The 21,562-nt window shown below is 35.9% G+C and overlaps 1 protein-coding gene across 3 annotated transcripts in view; it reads left to right on the plus strand.

Annotated features, from left to right (window-relative positions):
- Window positions 1-21,562, plus strand: part of Parp1 (Poly-(ADP-ribose) polymerase) — a 583,272-nt gene that overhangs the window by 359,330 nt on the left and 202,380 nt on the right. For all 3 annotated transcript variants that reach the window (XM_090399735.1, XM_090399736.1, XM_090399737.1), the window contains exon 17: window positions 13,369-13,500. In XM_090399735.1, the coding sequence (XP_090255861.1) occupies window positions 13,369-13,500 (132 nt within the window). The remainder of the gene's footprint in view (window positions 1-13,368; window positions 13,501-21,562) is intronic.

A 21,562-nucleotide genomic window follows, 5' to 3' on the forward strand; every position in this document is an offset into this window, starting at 1 on the left:
CTGATTCCAATCTTTGAGTTTCTTATTCAGTTTTAAAACTATGTGGGATTTAATATCCCCTTAATTTAAGTAATGTTTTCATTGCCGAAATGAAGCTTATTAGCTCTTTATACTTAAGTAACTTAATGGTTGCACCTGTTTGGAAAACTCATTCGCAGAGTATATAAGTTCTTTTCGCTATACACTTTGGCATTAGGTCTAGCTACTCACTGATGAAGCCTCAAAAAAGGCCGAAACCAGTCTGGGTAGTGACCTCCCTCCATAATGTAATAACAGCATACATTTCCTAGGAAATGTGTTTTTACATTATGGAAAATACCTAAGAATAGCGATCTGAACTTCCCCCACCTTTGCAACGAGTTGTCCGGTATTGTACTACGTACTAGGATCACTTGCATTGGCTAACGCTAGTGTCGCCGATACTAGCGTTAGCCAATGCAAGTGGCTAACGCTAGTGTCGCCGATACTTTATAGTTTACTATATTCGGCAAGAAACTCTCTGATTCCAATCTTTGAGTTTCTTATTCGGTTTTAAAACTATGTGGGAATTAATATCCCCTTAATTTAAGTAATGTTTTCATTGCCGAAATGAAGCTTATTAGCTCTTTATACTTAAGTAACAACTTTGATATTGTTTGCTTGTACCACATGCAAATGATTAATAATTTTTATCTTAACAAACTTAGTGTACATTAATATACGAGGGTGGTCTGAAAAGTTCTCGGCCTCGACCATAGGTGGCAACATTATCAGCAAGATTTTTTTTTCTAAATTATACATCTGTCATAAGCATCCATGTGAAATTGCAAGTCATTCTATCGAGTAGTTTGTTTTATTACAGCTATCCGAAGCAAAGGTATTGGCTGTATCCCTTGAAATGGATAAAATTGAGTATTGTGTGGTTAAAAAATTCTTTGTAAAAGAAGGTTTAATGGCAAAAGAAATTCATTCAAAATTTAGTTCATAAAAGTTTATGGACACTCTTCTCCTTCATTTTCAACAATTAAGAAACGGGCCGCAGAGTTTAAACGTGGTCCTACCAGCCTTGAAGATGATCCGTGCGAAAGACATCGATAAAGTGTAACAACACCAGAAATCATTGATCGAGTGCACGATATGGTATTGGATGATCAGCAAGTCAAAGCGCATGAAATTGCTGAGACTATAGGCATTTCAAAAGAACGTGTAGAATATATTTTGCACGAAGAATTGCAAATGAAAAAGCTTTGCGCAAGATGGGTGCTGGGCTTGCTCATAGCAGATCAAAAACGCACTCACATGAAAATCTCTGAAGTGCTGCTAGGAAAATTTTAACAAGAATAAAACTGATTTTGTGCATCGATTTATTACTATGGATGAGACTTGGAATCACCGTTACACACCAGAATCCAAACAGCAGTCAAAACAGTGGACAGAAGCAAGTTGTTCATCACCAAAGAAGGCAAAGTCGGTTCCATCAGCAGGAAAGGTCATGGCATCGGTGTTTTGGGATGCTAAAGTTTACTAATTATCTTGAATAGGGTAAAACAATAACCGCGGAATATTATTCTGATCTTTTAACCAGAATAATATTAACCAGATTAGATTTTAACCAGACTAGACGAAAAAATTCGTGATAATAGACCCGGTTTGCAGAAGAAAAAAATCATCTTTCATCAGGACAATGCACTTGCCCTCAAAGTTTTGGCAATGGGAAAATTAAGGGATCTGCACTATGAATTGTTGGAATATCCACCTATTACCCAGATTTGGCTCGCTCTGACTTCTATCTCTTCCAAAAACTAAAACTCTTCCTTACTGGTCAGCATTTTTCTTTAAATCTTTCTTTGAATGACTAGTTGATTGCAGCTATAGAGGGGTATTTTGCGGATCTTACTGAGAACGACTACAGGGACAGGATACTGGTGCTGCAGCATTGCTGGAATAAATGTATTAGTCTTAAGGGAGATTATGTTGAAAAATAACAATAATTTTGAAATTATAAATTCATTTTTTGGTTGTTAGGCTGAGAACTTTTCAGACCACCCTTGTAAATTATTAGTGCAATGATTGTATTTATACAGTAATCATTACAAAATATGGAACAAAATTATACTCAAAGAGACATTTCTATAACAGTTCTTTTATTTATCTGAATGCTACCCATAGAAGGCTGTTAGTTTCTAGTTGCATTAGTATTAGTGCTGTGTGGGATTAGATGCTGTAGAGAGACCAGACATGGAAACCCATGATGTTAATATGATGTTAATGGGACAATGGACTAAAGCAGTCTGCATGTAAGGCATAAGTAAACAATTAGAATTGAAGTAGGTACAGGAGATGAAACCAGAATAGTGAGTAACATTAAAAAATTTGAAACTGCATTCTGAATGGATTACCTATAAACAAGTAAAATATTTGCTCTTTAGATACTGTTTTTATTGAAAATGGCAAATTAAGTATGGTGGGGATTTTGAGACAGTTGAGTAAATTAATATGGAATAAGAGAGAAATTAGCCAATCGACTAAACTAGCAGTTTACAATAAGTGTTCATGATTCTTTTTTCTTAATGAACAAAATGAAGTATGATGGAGGGTGGATAATTCAAAATAAATCATTATTCAAACAGTATACAGAATTTTGATTTCTGCTTCAAGAAACAGGAAGCAAACATCCAACCTCATCAATGAAACTGACACTTAATGTATAGTACCATATGGCTTAATGAAAGGTGGGATCCTTAAATAGATATAAGGGCATGGATTGAAGTTGTGCAGCTGTCTTTCATGAAAATGAGAACATTATTCTGCAATAAAGGTCTAAACATAGAAGTCAGATGCAGAATGCTGAACTGTTATGTCTGGTCCATTTTGAAATTGAAGGTAGCGACCATCAAGAAAATTGAAGCTTTGAGAAGAAGATCGAAGCCTTCCTGTGGCTATATAGACGAATGCTGAAGAAATCACGGACAAAAAAAAAATAACCAATGAAAATGTCTTAAAATCCATTGGCAAAGCCAAAGATCTCATACAAACAATCAAGAAAGGAAAAACATCATATCTTGGCCACATCATGAGAAATGACAAATATCAGTGATTTCATAAATAAGCATGTTCTAGATAAATGAGCAACAAAAGCATGTGTTTCCAGATATATTCATAATGTGACTGAGGATATATAAAAACAGGTAGAGCAGGAAGAAATTTATTTATTTTTGTGGGGGTTCTCCCTGTTCCTTGACCACCCCTTAGGATTGGTTGAGCCCTCCTAGTGTGGGATTAAGTATGTATTTTATGACTGTAGATCCGCATGTGTTCACTGGCCGGTTTGCCTATTCTGCAGGACGAAAAATCCAAGTTTCCAGGTGAAAAATACCCCGGAAGTTTCACAAGGTTCAATTTTAAGTGGCACACTTTTTGCAGTCAATGTTAACTCACTGAATAACTTTTTCCAACGATATCTGACTTTACCATGTTTTTGAGCCATTGCACCATCTTTCAGAATGGGTGCTTATAAATGAGTTCAGAATTTCTCATCAGAAGACAATTTGTGTTTTTGTTGCAGACGTGGTTTTCATCCTGATCTATAGTCAGACTACGACAAACTTGAATCCCAGTTGCAACAGAAGACAAGTTCTTGGGGCTCATATTTGAAAAGAAAAGAAACTTTGTTTTTCTTCGCTCACATATTCTACTTAGGAAATAAGTGACATAAATGATAAGCATTCTTCATATCTTATTACCACCTCTTAGGGTGCTGATACATGGTCTTTTCATCCAATTGTACCATTCACTGATTAGATCGAAACTTTATTACAAGTCCCAAGTCTATGTTTCTACCAAAGTGAATACCTCTCAATGGTTGGAGCCTATTCACCATAAAGTCATAAGAATTGCAACTGGAGCATTTCAGACCTGTGTGATCTCTAGTCTACACTTCCAGGCAAATCAACGAACTATTCTTGTTGTTTCAATGCTAACAAATAGCTGTCTCTGCTATATGCTACCAAGCCAGACCATGCCATATTTTTAACTATTTTTTGCCCAAGGTGGGAGAGTCTGTACATCACTTAACAGACTGCCATAAGACCCATTGGCTAGCAAACATAGCACAGATGCCTTTAAATACTACTCCATGGCATTCATATATACCACCATTCAGCTTTTCTTTTTTGCAAGCCACTTAAGTATTCCATCCCTCATGTAGTCTGCCAGTAACTCTTGCAGTCACATGGAATGGAATACTCTGATTTTATGCCTGTCTACACACCTGGTCCAAAATTAGGGGCACTAGTGGGATCTTCTGTGTGTGAGAGCATTATACTTTCTCAGTGGAATGTAACAACTTTAGTGCAGAGCTGTATGTAATAGTTTGCCTTAAATTGCATAACACTGCAGTCTACCAATGGTGCATTATGTATACAAATATCTAGTTCCACAGGAACATCCAGTGTTCTCTCATATCTAAAATGTCCTCTGTCAGTTACAGAATCGACATCAGGTTGTGCACTTCTGATGGATTCCAAGCCACATTGGGATTAAAGAAACAAGGCTGCAGATACTGCTGATAGTTCAGCTAGTTTACCATCTTCCTGTCCCCTACACTGATTAAAGTTTCATTATCAGATGAAAATGTTTATTCCAGTTGCAGTCATAATGGAGTAGAGAGAACAATAACAAGTGGTGTCATATCAAGCATGAAAACAAATTGTGGCAGTCTAGTCTCAGCAGAGACCAAAAAGAAGTTATTCTTGTTCAGCTATGCACAGGTAATAGGTATCTTACATACTCCTTCCCATTAAAGGGTGATAACATGTCTGTGTGTAACTTGTATGGTACCATATTAAACATCTTTCACACTTGAATCGACTATCCTTTGTTCATCAATTAGTTTCAGCAGAGATCAAAAAAGAAGTTGTTATTGTTCGGCTGTGAATAGGTAATAGTTATCTTACATGCTCCTTCCTATTGAGGGGGTGGTAATGTGTGTGTGTGACTTGTGCAGTAGCATAGTAATCATCATTCACACGTGAATCAACTAACCTTGGCTCATCAATGAGTGCAGTCACTCTTTTAGCCATATGAGTAATTTATCTGAACCCTGTACATTCAGGCAGATTTTATTAGTTCACATCAAGTGCTATTTCCATATTTATATATATATATATATATATAGAGAGAGAGAGAGAGAGAGAGAGAGAGAGAGAGAGAGAGAGAGAGTTACCACATTCACGTCTGGGTGATCATTACAACAAAACCTTGAGGAGTATTCTCTCCTTGGTGATATATCCAGGACAAGAGGAAGACTTTCTCTAAGATCTAGATTATACAGTTGTTTTGACATGTTCATATTGGAGCAATTGGCAATCTCTCATCAACACCCTAGCTATTTGGCAGGTCAAGAGAAATCACTGTGCCCAGTGGAAATTTTGTGCTTGCATATGGGAACTGGACTAATATGTTTGTTTCAGGATATATTAGAAAACAATAACTAAATGCTATATTTTTATTATTATTGGATGGACACCTCCATGGAGTCAGAAGACTCCTATTTTCCACACAATCCACCATATATATACTTGACCCAATTAACAAAGCACTAATAACTGACTCAGGCAACCCATGCCATTTATTCACAATTCTCCAAACAAAAATCTAGTTGTCCTAACATCTACTAACCACACTTTTACTCAACTTCCAGAGATGAGCAGCCAAGTGCTAAAATATTTAAGTAATTTAAATATTTCTCTAATATCCAGTCTTTTTTTTTTTTGTCTATCAACCAATGTCTGTAAGTCACACGCCCTCAATCTATCCTTATAGTAAGCGTTCCACAGACCACTCACCATCTTGATTGCTTGTCTCTCCTCATCCCCAACAAACCCAGGAGACCAGACCTTGAGCTCAGTAATTCATATGTGGACGTATCAAGGCTTTATGATAAAGAATAACAACTTCCTTATCTCTATTTGTTAGTTGTTTTTCATTAGCCAATTAATCTTGTGAGCTACTTAGCAATATGTCCTCTAAACTTCGATTCTCTCTCTCTCTCTCCCCATCCCTAAATCCTTAGCTTCATCTACTTCCTAGAGTACAGGTCTCTAATATGGTACACAGCTTGTAATCTGCTTATCCCAAAATCCATAACATAACGTTACATTTCTCCACATTAAACTGACACCCATTATTTTTTGCTCATGCTGACAGCCTATTTAAATCATTCTGCAAACTCTCAACATTGCCTTGATTCACTATTGCTCTGCTTAATTTTGCATCATTAGCAAACAGTGGAATATTTTCTTTCAAGTTATTTCTTATATCATTTATGTACAGATTAAAACAGTAATGGTCCTAACACAGAATCTTACACCACTAATTACCTGTTTCCTCCTGTATTCTTGCTCCTCCATGTATCTTCCCTGATAATACTAAAGCTTTCACTTTCAAATTCCTGTAACTACATCATGCTGGCCTGGTTGGCCGAATGGTTAGCGTATCCGCTCTCCAGCCAAAAGGCTGCAGGTTCGAATCCCGTTTTTGGCATGAATATTTGTGATTGCCTGTGAAAATACTAGTGGTGGTGGATGATAGCTGCCGTTGGTGTAGTTGGTAGATTGAATTGTGGAGATGGAGAGTTATAGAGTAGGCGCCTTCCCTCGATGAGTCTTTGGACTCCCTGGAGGTGTCACATAATAATAGTAATAATAAATTATATATTTAGTTTAATCCTTTATCCAAGTGTAAGCAAACAAAGTTTGCGCCTGAAGTATCTTCAGAACTGGGACAACTCGTGGCAAAGGTGGGCTAAGTTTTCATCACTTTCCTTAGTATCCCATGATGCAAAGTACATCTCCTTGTGTAATGTATACTGCTATGCATTATGGGAAGGGTCACTACTGATACTGGTTTCCACCTTTATTGACTGGCTCCCACTGAAGAGACCTTAATAAAGGTCGAAACTAGTCTGGGTAGTGACCCTTCCCATAATGCATAGCAGTATACATGTCCACAAGGAGATGTGCTTTGCATTATGAGATGCTAAGGAACATGATGAGAACTTAGTCCACCTTTGCATGAGTTGCCCCAGTCCTGAAGATACTTCAGGTGCAACTTTTGTTCGCTTACTTGGATAAAGGATTAAACTAAATATATAATATATAAATTATAGTCTAACTAAGTAAAAAAAAAACTTCTAACATCTTTCTCTAATCCAGAGTAATAATAATAATAATAATCTGCTGTTAGCCAAGTCTCACTAATATCTATAACTTTTGGTGAGGTTGCACTAACCACTGTCAAAAACTCTTCCCTCTTGTTCCTAATACTTCTAGCATTAGTATATAGAACCTGCAGCATCCCTTTATTCCCCAAACCATCTTTACTTTCTGAGTTTACTACCTGCAATATATTTGTTGAGAGACACTGACTCGCATCATAACTGCCTTTACACAAACACACTTTAATAAGCCATGTGAGGATGGGAAATATTTATTTTATTTATGTTATATTTTATTTATGCAAAATTTTTGTTAGTGGTTCTTCTGTCTTATCAATAATGGATATCTCATATATACCATATTTTTCCGTGTATAAGATGAACTCTACTTTTTCGAATCCAAAATTAAGAAATCAACGTTTTAAACATAAAACAGAACACATTTGATAGATTTTTTAAATATTCAAAGTGTATTTACTAATTAGGTAATATTTTTAAGATACATACTAAGAAATTATGCATCACTCTCAGTTCCGGGCATATTATTTTCTTCATCATTTTTTATTTTCGGACATTTTTATGGGATAGTGCTCAAAATATTGTTAATGCCCTGCCAATGAATTGCAGACATGAATGCTATCAGAGTTCTGATTGGTTTATTCAGAATCAGCTGTTAATGACATCAATCGGCAGAGTTAACAAAGGCTAGTGATTGGCGGAAGCCTGTTTGCGGGGACAAGGTACCGACAGTTTCTCCACAGCAACCACGGGTCTCTCAACTGGTTACCCCCATACATAAGACGACCCCCAAATTTTGGTCTAAAAATTTTAGAAAAAAGTATCATCTTATTTCATCTTGACAGAAAGTATACTTTAGAAGCAAGAAAATAAGTAGTACTTTTATTGTATCACTAATACAGTAGAGAAACATTTTACAGTCTTTGTACTATATTTAACAACAATTAGCATAGAGGCAGCCTGCCTCAATGCGCCACTTAATGAGGGCACTCGTTCAGCCATATTGCTGTAGGCACTGTATTACAGCAACAAGATATTTTATATCTGATGTAGATGCAATAGATTTATTTGAAGAATTAAAAATTCTCTCAAAAATAATACAAGAGAAAAGTGGTCCTCACCAAATTTTATCATATATATACTCTATATATATAAAAAGATAAGCCGAAATTTGAAACGATTTTATGTCACGTTTTTTGTCTTACCAGCCCAGAACTCGGGGGGGGGGGGGGAGTCACTTGGATCCCTCACCTTGCTACCATGTTTGCCATGTGACCTATGGAAGCATCCAGAAAGAGGGATCCTGGTATCTTGCACCACTTTGGCAAGACAAGTGTTCCTGGATGGCCCAGACAAGATCATTTGGCCAGTAGGCTTGCCTGCATGGGTCAATTGTGCTGCAGTAAGTCTCCTTTCCTCATGGCTGTGCCCAAGGCTTTGCTGTGTAGCTTATAGTGTCCATCATAGCCCTTGCATTCCACTCAGGAATGGAAGCACCAGGGCTACCCTGCCTGACGAGCTCTGGTGCTGAACAAAAATATCACTTGAGCATGAATTCTTCATCATGAATTGTTTCATAGGCCCAAACAAGTAACAATACCATTGATACACCTTTCAGTAACCAAAGTAAGAAACAAAAGATATGTGATACAGTATAAATGTTCCAGTTTTTCTAATATCCATGCAACAGGTTAGAAACCAGTGGGGAAAATGTCACCCTACTTAATTCAAAATGGTTGAGAAGAACGGGCAGGTTTTCCAAAAGCAGTCAAGAATCTATGTTCTGGTAATTTCCTTGTCAAAACATCATGTGAACACATTCCAAGAAACTACTCAGAGCAATCTATATGGATGGACTACCAATAACAGTTATACATCATAAAAAACTCAATTCCTGTAGAGGAGTGATCTTAGAATGGGATATACTTGATATTCCTGATGAGGAGATATGTTCAGAGCTGAAAATCGGTACGAGATGCATCCTGAGTCATAGGGATTGTCACCTGGTTCCAACCAGAAACTTCATACTTACTTTTGATAGTCCTAAGTGTCCAACATATATAAAGCAGGGTATCTCAATTGTTCTGTTAGAGTATACATCCCTAAACCACTAAGATGCTTTAAATTCCAGAAATATGGTTCTGCCCAAATTGCTTGTCGTGGCTGTGCCCATTGTGGCAGAAAAGAGCATGAAAACAAATCTTGCCCTGCAAAGAAAGCTAAATGTGTAAATTGTCAAGGAGATCATCCAGTGCATGTTGGAAGTGGAAATATGCAAAAGAAATACAAAAGATAAAAACAGTACAAAATATATCATATCAAGATGCAGAAAAAAGAAGTTAGCTGCTGCCACCACACCTGTTCTGAGTTCATCTTATACTGAGAAGGTAGCAGTTAAGAAAATGTCAACTGCAACTCACCCTCGTATGTTTATTCCACTATCTGATAATTTTACCGTACCTGATTTTTACGATCATAATTGCTTCTCTTGTTCAGTGCATACAACCACATGATGTACTGTCTCACTCCAGAAACCACAAATGGTTCTATTCAATGAGAACCGACTTATGAAAAAATTTATAGCAAGGTTATCACTAACACAAACCACCAGACCCTCCCATAGAAAAAATGGATACTTCAGTATCTATTGAAAATAACTTGAACTTATCCAGTGATCTTGACACATCGGAAAATATAAGGGTGTGCTGAAAAGTTGTGATAATCAACATGAAGGAATTGAAGGGGAACCATGTAACTTACACATTATTCTACATATTCCCGACGAAGTGTTATACACTTGTAACAATGCTGCTGCATTATTTTCAATCCTCTGAGAAGAAAAGTCTTTCCCTTGTTGCACAAGTCTAATCCTCAGCTGCAGATAGGACTTCATCATCTGTGGTAAATTTGGTTCCTTTCAAGTGTTTCTTTAAATTTGGGAATAGGAAATAGTCAGATGGGACTAGGTTTGGCATATAGGGTGGAAGAGGCAGACATTGAAAGCTCAAATTGTGTATTGTCTGTTGGGTTTCATGAGCAGTGTGAGCAGGTGCGTTGTCCTGGAAAAGCAACACGCCTCTGCTCAGATTCCTACAGTGTTTTTCCTTCGGTATCTCCTTCACTTCCTTCAAAGTTGTTGACTAAACTGCTGCTGTAACACTTTCACATTTTTTGTGAGGTACTTGGTAAGGATCACACCATACATATCCCAAAGGACAATGGCAGGAACCTTCCCTGCTGACTTTTGGGTTTGGAACTTCTTCAGCAGTGGAGAATGTTTGTATCTCCACTCCATTGACTGTTGTTTGCTCTCGGGTAATAGTGATGATGCCAGCCAAAAAAATTGCACCTGATTTTTCAAAATGACTCAAAATCCCTTGATATGACAGCACACATTCTCTTTTGTGGTTGACATCACACATTTGGGGATCTACTTTGCTGTGAGCTTCTGCATGTCCAGATGCATGGATAATGATCCCAACTCATTCCCTGGATATCCACAGAGTCTTTGCAATGTTTTTGGCTGGTATTTGTCTGTCATCAAGGATCATGGCATGCACTGCCATGATCCTTGATGTCAGACTGAAGTTTTCAGGTGTGATCACTGTGGAAGGGCTTTCTAACCTGGGGGCATCTGTTGTTTCAGGATTACTAGTTTTAAACTTGGCCACCCATTAGACAACTTTCGGATATTCTTGGGTACAGTACCCTAAAGTCTCGCACAAAGTTTTTTGAATCTCAGTTGTGGGCTTTTCTTGCATCACGAAAAACTCAATGACGGCCCACACCTCTGTGTCTTTAAATTTCTTCAAAACCTCTGATGTCTTTGTATATATCCTAAAAGAAAAAGATGTTTCATCAAATTATTACAATTTGATGAAACATGGGGGTTAAAAGATTTTAAGGTATGTTCTTTGTGTTGTTGTATCAGTTGCTTTAATATAATTTTTGTTGTAGGTGTTTATCAGAACTTTTCAGCCTCCCCTTGTATATTGGACATTTTTTACAGAGGAAGAGATGGATGCTGGTCATCCATAGTTTCCAAAGTTTAGTGAGAAATATAAACTTGACAAGGGCAAGACTACAACCGCCCATAAATCAGATAAATCTTTGAAGCCTTAACAGTAGGAAAACTCAAACTTACAATGGAAGTATCATGGTTTTTGCCAGAATATTGATGATATTAAGCACCTGCTGTAGAAACTCAGATCTTTTTTGTTTCCGTCTGCAGGAAACTATGCAAGGGAAGAACTGGAGATGGTCCTGCTCATGGTGGAGTAGCTATTCTCATGGGCAGTCATACTCCCCTTCCATCATGCCCAGTGTAATACTGCTCTTGAAGCAGTAGCAATTCACCTATCTGTGGGATTTCTTATCACGGTATGCTCAATATATTTATCATTTGGTTATGAATTAAATGAAACAGAACTTGATAATCTCATATTCCAAGTGTCAGGCCCATACTCCTAATGGATATCATTAATGGGCATAACTGTTTTCCTAGAGCTAAGACAAAGTATGTCAGGATCTAGAGAGTTAAGATGAAAGAGAAATTTTGACTAGTACAAAAAATTTAGCAAGTGACAAGTGTGGTATGCAAGAAATGAAAGAGTTTATAGTGCATGCAAAAAAGAAAAATGAGAAAGTAAAGGTTGTGAGTATGCTATCAGGGGAATATGATAAGAGGCAAACTGACACAGAGAGCTTTGGTCATGATGAGTCATTGTGCAGACTGTGCAAGAGGAATGGTGTGGAGTTTGTGCAGTGAGTTTGATGGAAGGAAATATTTATATAAGGATGACTTGCATCTGAAAGGATTTGCTTTCAGGAGTCTTGAGAAAATGTTGTTCAGTGAGAGTTCAAAAGTATAAATTCAGGGAAACTAGAATTTTTATGGGGGAGTATATAAGTCTATTTGTCTCTATAAGAGACAACATGGTTTTTTGAAGGGTAGTTCTTGCCTTAGTAATCTGCTTGCTTTTTTTTTATAATTCAAGTGACATTGGATTTAGATAAGGGAAAGGGTTATTCAGTGATATTGCTAGACTTTGCAAAAGCATTTGACATGGTTCCACATAGAACTCTGTTGCATAAATTAGAGCAAATAGAGATGGATGTGAATCTGGTGATTCGGATTAAAGAGGTGGCTGATGGACAGATATCAAAGATTTATAGCAGAGTTGAGTTCCAGAGAAGACAAGCGGCCAGTGGAGTATCATAGGGCTCAGTGCTTGGTCCACCATTGTTTAATCTGTAAGAAATAATTTGGTAGGAAATATTCCTTTGTTGCTGACAATGCTAAATGAATGTGATTCAGAGATCCTGCAGGGAGACTAGAACAGACTAGCAGTTTAATGTGGCCAAGTGGCGATGCACTTTGGGAAGAGATCAGAAGCTGTGTACTATATTGATGGAACTGATCTGAACTGCAGTCAGTTGATGAGGCCAGGACTTCAGGGGGATTGGGGGCTCATCTTAACCACCCTAAGAGATAACATTTGGAAACGATTGTTTCCAAATGTTATCTTTTAGGGTGGTTAAGGTGAGCCGTATTGAAATTTATTATGTGATGTATAGTAATAATAATGGATAACAGTAATTAAATGATGAGTACATTGATAATTACTATCAATGGAATCCTATGTGATAACTTAGCAAAAAGGAAAAGTGACTGTAATTTTGGAATATCCAACACAACAAAGAAATTTCATAAAAATTTGGAGTGTACTCTGTGAAAGGACTTCACTTTTTTTTTTTAATGATCCTCTTCTTCCCCTTCAACACTAGGCCAGAAAGTAGTTTTCAAATTCTGTTGCATCCCTGCATTGGTGAAACAGGAAGAACTATCCTTAATAAGTGGGATAAAAGAGGGTGCTTATCAGGAAATTGATATCTATGATTTTATAACAAATTCAGAAAACTTTTAGTGGTAATGAGTCATTCAAACATTTTCTTTACATGTAAATTTTTTAATTCCTGTTCTCCTCTCTTCTCCTCCTTCCACAAAAATAGAAAAAATAGCACTATTTCTGTTTATCTAAGTTTTTCATGAATTTATTGAAATATCATTAAATTAAAAAACAAGTTCATTTGAAATATCATTCTAAAGATAGAGACATTATTATTATTTTTTTTTTAAATTTTGTACATTGCAGGATGATGAAAACCTCCAAACGTTAGAAAATTTGAAGCCAGGTACAGATTCTAAGCTGCCGCTTAGCATCCAGGAATTAATTTGTCTTCTTTTCAGTATTGAAAATATGAAAAAAGTCATGGTAGAGTTTGAGGTAAGATGCAAATTTTAATCTTCAAGTTTAAATGTGTTGTAATATTTTAAACATTAAAACAGATGGTTTTCATAGACTTTTTTTAAGCTAAATTCAAGTTGTGTGAATCTAGTTAATAAACTGTTTTTATGCACACAAGAATTAGCTCAGTTAACATTAACTAATTGGCAATTATGTTAATGCTTGGTGATCACATTCATCATTGATCGATCATATTATAAGATGATTTAGTTACCAACGTTAATGGCATCACTTTGACATCCTGTACTGTTGTGCTCCTCAGAATTTGCTTCTGTTATTTTGGTACTTTAGTAGAGGCTTCAAGACTATAGGAAAGAGAGCAGAGCTGGGAAAATTGGTGCTTTCAGTTTTGTACAATGAAAATGCTTTTGTATGTATAGTATAATCAGTTTACAGAAAGGAATACATTTTTCCACAGTTATTTTTAATTTAAACTTTTCCATTTAATATAATACCCATATGAAATAGTTCACATTTCATAAACAACATGCAAAGGAAATTTTTTTTGTCTGGCACACTAATGTACTAATACTAATTCTGTGCTGTTTTCTCACACAGTTTGTGTATCAGGTGCGAATTTACTTGACTATGTATATCACGTGCCTTCCACATCAGGCAGGGATGTAACAAGTTTGTCAATATTTATGAAATTCTAGCTTCAGTTTTTTCTTAGTAAAATTTTGGTGTAAATTGTGAACTGTGTTAATGTTGAAAATCTCAAAGTAATGTAATCTTATATTAAGTCATAAAAAATATTCTTTGATTTTCAAAATATATATTATATAAATTGGTTAGTTTCTATGCTTAGTGAAGTATATATGAATGTCTGGTGCTATTTGGATTTTATGATTATAGCATCCTACATTATCTCCCAAGCAATAAAAGAAAACATAGACATTTGTTAGAGTCACTCTCCCCACACCATATTCCAGCATTATCAACGAAGCATTGTGCATATACCAGCATTATAAACTATCAAGCTTTTTTAATTAAATGTTACTTCAAAAAAGTTGCTGGAGAATGCAAATAAAATTTTGCATGTGTTGTCATTTCATGAATCTTACAATGATTTTGTATTCCGGTGGTAAATGCATATGTTAAACTGAGGGGTAGATTTTCTATTCTTATCTCTCTTATGGTCACCAAAAATATAAACATTGTGTAACACACTCCCTATAGTAATTGTTATTTTTATAAAATAATCGTACATTCTTCCATTTATCAAAGAAAATTCCAAATCATAATAATATTGATATTTTGCAGAAATATTTGACATGTGTCTATGTGAAATAACGTTATTGACAAAATATCAGCATGTTTCAAAATACAGTTTTTTGCATAATACTTCACAAATTCTTATTTTGCTTTTTTTTCCCCATGCAGTTTCAAAAAATAAATAAATAAAGATTGGATTAACAAGAATTTCTTGGAACTAAATCCAAGAACTAAAATTTTTATTTCTTTGGGTGAAAGAATAGAAAGCTAATCATTGAAATTCTGAGAATTAAATTTCTGTGATATCTTATTTTGAAAAAGGTTACTATGAAGTTATACTGCTTGGTTTTCATTTGGTGGATGTGGAATGTTTTTCATTATACTGTTATGTTCTGGTGTTTGTAAAAGTACACTGATCATAGCAGTGTTATTCGATAAAAAATAATTTTGCAGGCATACCCCAGTTATGTGACATGTTAGACTCCAATGCACTGTCATTAAGTGAAGTATTGCTTTCTTAATTTTTTTTTTCCGTTTTCATGTGGATGCATGTAATGAGTTAATAACAAGCATTTAGTTTTGTCAGTTATGCAAATAAATAATTTCTAATCATTTTCGCAAATGAAAAAAGTTAGAAACGCTGAATGGTACATCCTCTTCTGTTATAGCAGGCATACTTGACTAAAACATGCCTCATCACTAAATTTAATTATTTCAATCTTATTATATAATGTAATACATTTATGAATCTTCCTTCTTTTCACTAGAAACACCAACTTTGATTTTCTCTGCAATTATTAACAACAATGAAATTATATAATAAACAATGTATAACTCACAGCAAAACACTGAAAAACAAAGATACTGTGAGCAGCAACATAATAAATAAACAGTCCACACAACCTGCACATTGGTTGATTCATGGCAGTGTCATGTTGCTTAAACTGTCATATGAGTGAATGCAGCATCTAGTATAAGGCTCTGCATTCAGTCATACGAGTTTTAGCAACATGACACTGCCATGAATCAACTGAAGCATATGTTGCATGGACTCTGTTTATTTATGATGTTGTTGCTCGCAGGTTCTTTGTAAAGTAAAGATGCTGAGAAATTATATTCTTGGTTAAATTTCATCCTTTATCTAAGTGTAAACAAAGTTTGCATGTGAAGTCATTTCACGACTGGACTACTTGTATATAGAGGCTAATGACTTCACATCAATAGCCTTAGCATCTTAATATTATCCTTAATATTATATGCATTAATGGAAGGCCCACTACCCAGACCTGTTTTGACCCACCCTCATTAAGGTATGTTTAAGTGAAAGGATACCTGAGTGAACTACAAGATCGCCCTAAATCTCACTAAGTGACCTAAAGGATCACTACTAAACTCTTTACTCTTGACTTGAATCACTCCAGAACAGGAAGCTCTGCAGTAGTTCCACACAGTGACAAACAAAAACCTTCCACCAAGTAGAGCCTCTCTACTCCCCAGGAAGCAAGCAAACTCAATGATAAGCATTAATAAATATCACCAGTTGGAGCCAGACCCAAAAGTGATACAAAGGTTGAAGTAATGCAGAAGTCATATTTCCATATACAAGTTGTCATAAGGTGCCGTACCTTATTTCTAAAATACTCTGTATTAGAGATAGACATTGGAAAGTTTTTTTACTAGGTTATACTACAAGTTAAAGATGCCAAAAAATTATATTTTGGTTTCATCCTTTATTTGAGTGTAAGCAAACAAAGTTTGCAGGTGAAGTTACAGCTTTTTTGTATTTCAGTTGATCATAATTTAAAATCATTGTAAAGCAAAGCATTGTAAGGTGGGGCCTTACTGTATTCTTAGAAACTTAAAAATAAATAAAAAATAATAAAATAAATAAAATTTGAAAATTGATAAATGTACGTGATGAACACAACAAATTGTATTGGTCAATTTGCTCACAAAGTGCTCACTCAACACATAAAGGTTCACACCACTCCCAAGTAAATCATGTGATCGTACATCATAATCTGAAGAATTATGATCCCCCATATAGTCATTTACTGATCTAACACTATATCAGTACTATTTATTTTTGTGAGTTATTTTTGCAACAAATCTCTCTCTCGCTGTCTGTATTCCTTTTTTTCACACTTCAAAATGCAGTTATTATAGGTGCACACATACTTGTCTATAGATTATAATATATGTAATATTTCCAGAAATATTACATATATTTCTGGAAATATATGTAATATTTCTGGAAAAACTCTGTAAAGAATCTATTAGTATCCATGCCTGTTGTTTTCCCCTTCTTAAATTTTCCAGTCATATATGAATAATTCAAGTCTTATTAATGTAGTTGTAATATAATTTACTACACATTTAGTAATTTAAATATACCACTGAAATACCTGAAACCAAAATATTCATTTCCCTTCTATATTGTTTTTGTTTCTCCAGAAAGCACATATAAACCATTTGTTCCATGCTATCCCCAGTGACAAAGTCAGGAAGGGGGGGGGGGGGAGTCTCCCCTTAAATACCAATTAAAAAGAAAAATGTATTTGTTCATATTTTCCTAAACAAATTATATGTACTGCATATAATTTTATTTCTTATATGCAGTACAAGCTTTTTAGATAGGTAAAAATTAAAAGCATGATTTTTTTTTTTTTTTTTTTTTTTTTTTTTTTTTTTTTTGTAGAAACTGTGTGTTCAATTTCAGATTTCATATATATATATATATATATAATCAATCTGAAATATTTCACTCACAACTTTTAATCATCTTTGGGCAGATGTACCTGGTATTATATCTATATTTTTTTTCAGAGTGTTATCGAATGAAATTGTTGCTAAGCTAATTTACGGTAGCCTCACTATGATAAAGTAACCTTAATTCTTGATAAACTTATACGTTGGTTACACATGACTTTAAATTTTTCAGGAAATGACAATGCAAACTAAAATATTAATTAAAAAACTTTAATCAATACTTTCCTATATTTCAGCAATGTTACATTGCCATCTTCTGGGAATATGAAACTATGATATGTGCATGCAGGCAGTAACAATGAGCAAATGAGGCTGAAGGCGGCAACTGCCATTGGTCCTTTAGGACTCCAGACTAAATTGGGTTGTCCCTAGCAGACTAAATTGGATTGTCTTGGTTGTTGGGCTGATGTTCTAAGGATGCAAGCTTCCCAAATTTGGAGCAGTCTCATGAACCCAAATTTGTTGAGATTTGGGAAGTTTTTAGAGCTGAGGCTGATTCTAAGAATAATCTTTCATGTTTATATTTGCTACGGTGTAATAAAGTGGCTTTCTTCCAACATATTCTGTGGTGGGTATCTAGTGCATGGTCCGCAAGTTCTGAGTGGCTGTATTGGTGAAACCAGATGTAGTCTTTGTGTTTGAAAATCTTGATATTAGCTGTTCGGCTGTAGTAAGACAGTTTACATATGTCCAAAATGGAATTGAAAATGCTGTGCTGATATCTTCTTTGACTGATGACGAAATCTATAAGATTGCATTAAAATAACAGCCATTACGATTGTGAATGTATATAAACCACCTGCAACTGTTTGGCTAAATGATGTTCTACAGACATACTCCCACCAAACGGTGTACTCTGGGGACTTCAACAGTCATCATGCTTCTTGGAAATATGATCGGAATGATCAAAACGGGGAAATATTAGCTGAATGGGCAGATCAACACTGTCTTCACTTGGTTTTTGATGCCAAGGGAAAAGGCACCTTTAAATCAAGAGCCTGGAATAAGGAATATAACCCAGATTTGACATGTGTCTCCACTAAGTGAAAATCAGCCTCTACAGACTTTCAGACGTATTCTTGAGGTTTTTCCAAATAGCCAGCACCATCCCATCTTTATGGAATTAGGAGCCCAAATTCCAGTGATAACATCATTTCCTAGATGAAGATGGAATTTCCAAAAAGCTGACTGGGAAAACTTCACTGCGGATCTAGATGCATCCCTTAGAAGAATTCCCCCAACTTACAAAAACTATACACGGTTCACTGGAGTAGTTAGTGGCAAAAACACACATTCCTCGAGGCTACCGAAAAGAATACTTGCCTGGATGTACCAATGAAAGCAAATCCCTGTATCGGGAATTTCTTGAAAGTAAGGATCCTGAGATAGGAGAAGAATTGCTCCATAGTCTCAACACTGCCTGTAGGGAAAAGTGGATTCAAATAACTGAAAACATAGATTTCAAACACTCTAGTAGAAAACCCTGGTCACTACTTAAAAAGCTTGGTTCAAGCCCCTCTGTACCAAAGAAATCTCCTCTTGTCGATCAGAATCAGATATCTGCTCATATTGTTTCACTTTCTAGAGCTCCGATAGATAAAGAACATACTAAAGAAGTAAAATGCAAACTAAAGGCTATGAAATCTGTAACTCAAAAGAATCAACAATTCTCTTTCCCTTTTTCCCGTGAGGAAATATCCTCGGCGCTTCAAAATATCAAAATGGGGAAGGCTTCTGGGTTTGACAATATTCATAATGAATTCCTGATGCACTGTGGACCATATGTAAGATCGTAGCTGGCTAAGTTCTTTAACGATATACTTGAAAGTGGCTGCGTTCCTAAAGAAGTTAAAAGGACAAAAGTCACTGCTGTGTTAAAACCAGGTAAGCCAGCAGACAGAACTGAAAGCTATCGTCCCATAGCCCTTTTAAGTGCAACCTACAAATTGTTGGAGAGACTAATATTGAATAGGATCAGTGATAAAATTTTGTAATGTGTTCCAATAGAACAAGCACGATTCAGAAGGGGGGGGGGGGAGGGATAGAGTTGAAAGGTTTTAGTTTGCTAGTCACTTCCTCAGGCCAAGAAGTAACCCTCTTAAGGAGCCTTTGGAGTGTTCTGAATTGGGAGCTGGTGGGAACATATTCAGTGGAGAGGTAGGTAGGTAGAAGGTTGAAAGCTTACCTGTGTAGTCTGTCTGGTTGAGAACCACAGTGCCATTTCCCTTATCCGCTTTGGTGATACTATCTTTTAGTATTTTGCTGTTCTTCATTTCTTGTAGAGCTATTTGTTCTTCCTTGGATAGGTTGGTCTTTGATAGTTTAGCTTTGGTACTTGTTGTTTCAAGGATACTTGCGACATAAGACTGAATGATATAATCACGTAATAACAAGAAAGATATTTATTTAACCAAATATTTCAGTCTGGAAATAGCAGACCATCGTCAGTGGTATTACAAGAATAGTTTAAAAAATACAAGCTAGAATACTAACAATAGATCATTAAAATTAGAACACGCCGCGTGATGTTATATCACTTAGTATGAAACAGAATATTTTGAAGTAGAAACCTGATTGAATTTGCTAATAAAAAAAAAAAAATAATAATAAAAAAAAATAAAATAATAATAATTAATGAGTAATCTTGATTAGACTTTCTCAGATTTTTGATATAGATATGGTCATTACGATTCAGGTTGGGGCGATGGAGCAAGGCCTCCACGCTTTCCTTGAACAAACGTTCGAACCTATAACGGGATCTATGTAAGAGGCAAGTCCTGGACCAAAGATTGCTGTGGTCAGTTTCAATCCCGTGTTGAGCCAATCCAGACTTTTCAGGTTTGTTGTATAGAATGGATGATTGATGTTCTTGGATTCTTTTTTCAAGGGAACGTCCGGTTTGTCCAAAATAAGAGAGATCACCGTTGCACTGAATTTGATAAACTCCAGGAAGAGATAAAGTTGAGCGTTTGTCTTTTAGAGAAGGAAAATGAGAAGACAATTTGTTAATAGGTGAATACATAGTTGTTAAATCATATTTCTTTAAAATTCTTGCGATAAACTAATTACCAGTTATTTCTACTTCAAAATATTCCGTTTCATACTTAGTGATATAACATCACGCGGTGTGTTCTAATTTTAACAATCTATTGTTAGTATTCTAGCTTGTATTTTTTAAACTGTTTTTGTAATACCACTGACGATGGTCTGCTATTTCTGGACCGAAATATTTGGTTAAATAAATATCTTTCTTGTGATTACGTGATTATATCATTTAGCTTTGGTACGGACTCTGGCTGCATCCAGTCTAATATTGTTAGCAATATAGATGGGCAGGTTGTGGATACCATGTTCCAGTTGTATCATTGTTTCTTCAGATGCTATTGTTTTCGGAGCTACGGCGAAGTTGTGGCCACGTGTGAGTGTTCTGAGAGCTTCAGATAATGGAAGAAAGGTTAATTATGACTTTGAGCAGTATTTGGGGTGTGGAGGCAGAGTTCTTTTTTATGTGCTGTCATTGTATTTTTAAAAATTCTTTATCCGCTGAAGTGGGAGATGTCTGAGTGGGTCGTCCAAAGGTTGTCGTTCACATAGTGGCAAGCTCTTCCCCCAACGCACGGATAGCTTTGTTAGTGTCGGCCGTGAGAACGCACGTAGCAGCTATTTGTTCACGTAGTAGGGCAAAGCTAGTGCAGTTATAAATGCAGAGAAAATTCTATAAACAGATAGTGGGTACAGTCATGGGTTCTCCACTCTTTCTCCCCCCCCAGCAAAAGTCTTTATGGAGACATTGTAATAAATATAAATATGAAAGAATATTCTTAGAATCAGCCTCAGCTCTAAAAACTTCCCAAACCTCAACAAATTTGGGTTCATGAGACTGCTCCAAATTTGGGAAGCTTGCATCTTTAGAACATCAGCTCAACAGCCAAGACAACCCAATTTATTTGCTAGGGGGCACCTTTAGGACTCCAGGGCCAACGCCAGTTGCCGTCTTCAGCCTCATTTGCTCATTGTTACTGCCTGCTTGCACATATCATAGTTTTATATTCCCAGA

This window comes from Typopeltis vanoorti, chromosome 10 (genome assembly GCF_054136105.1).
Source record: "Typopeltis vanoorti isolate ZY-2024b chromosome 10, IOZ_Tvanoo_1.0, whole genome shotgun sequence".
Lineage (NCBI taxonomy): Eukaryota > Metazoa > Arthropoda > Arachnida > Uropygi > Thelyphonidae > Typopeltis > Typopeltis vanoorti.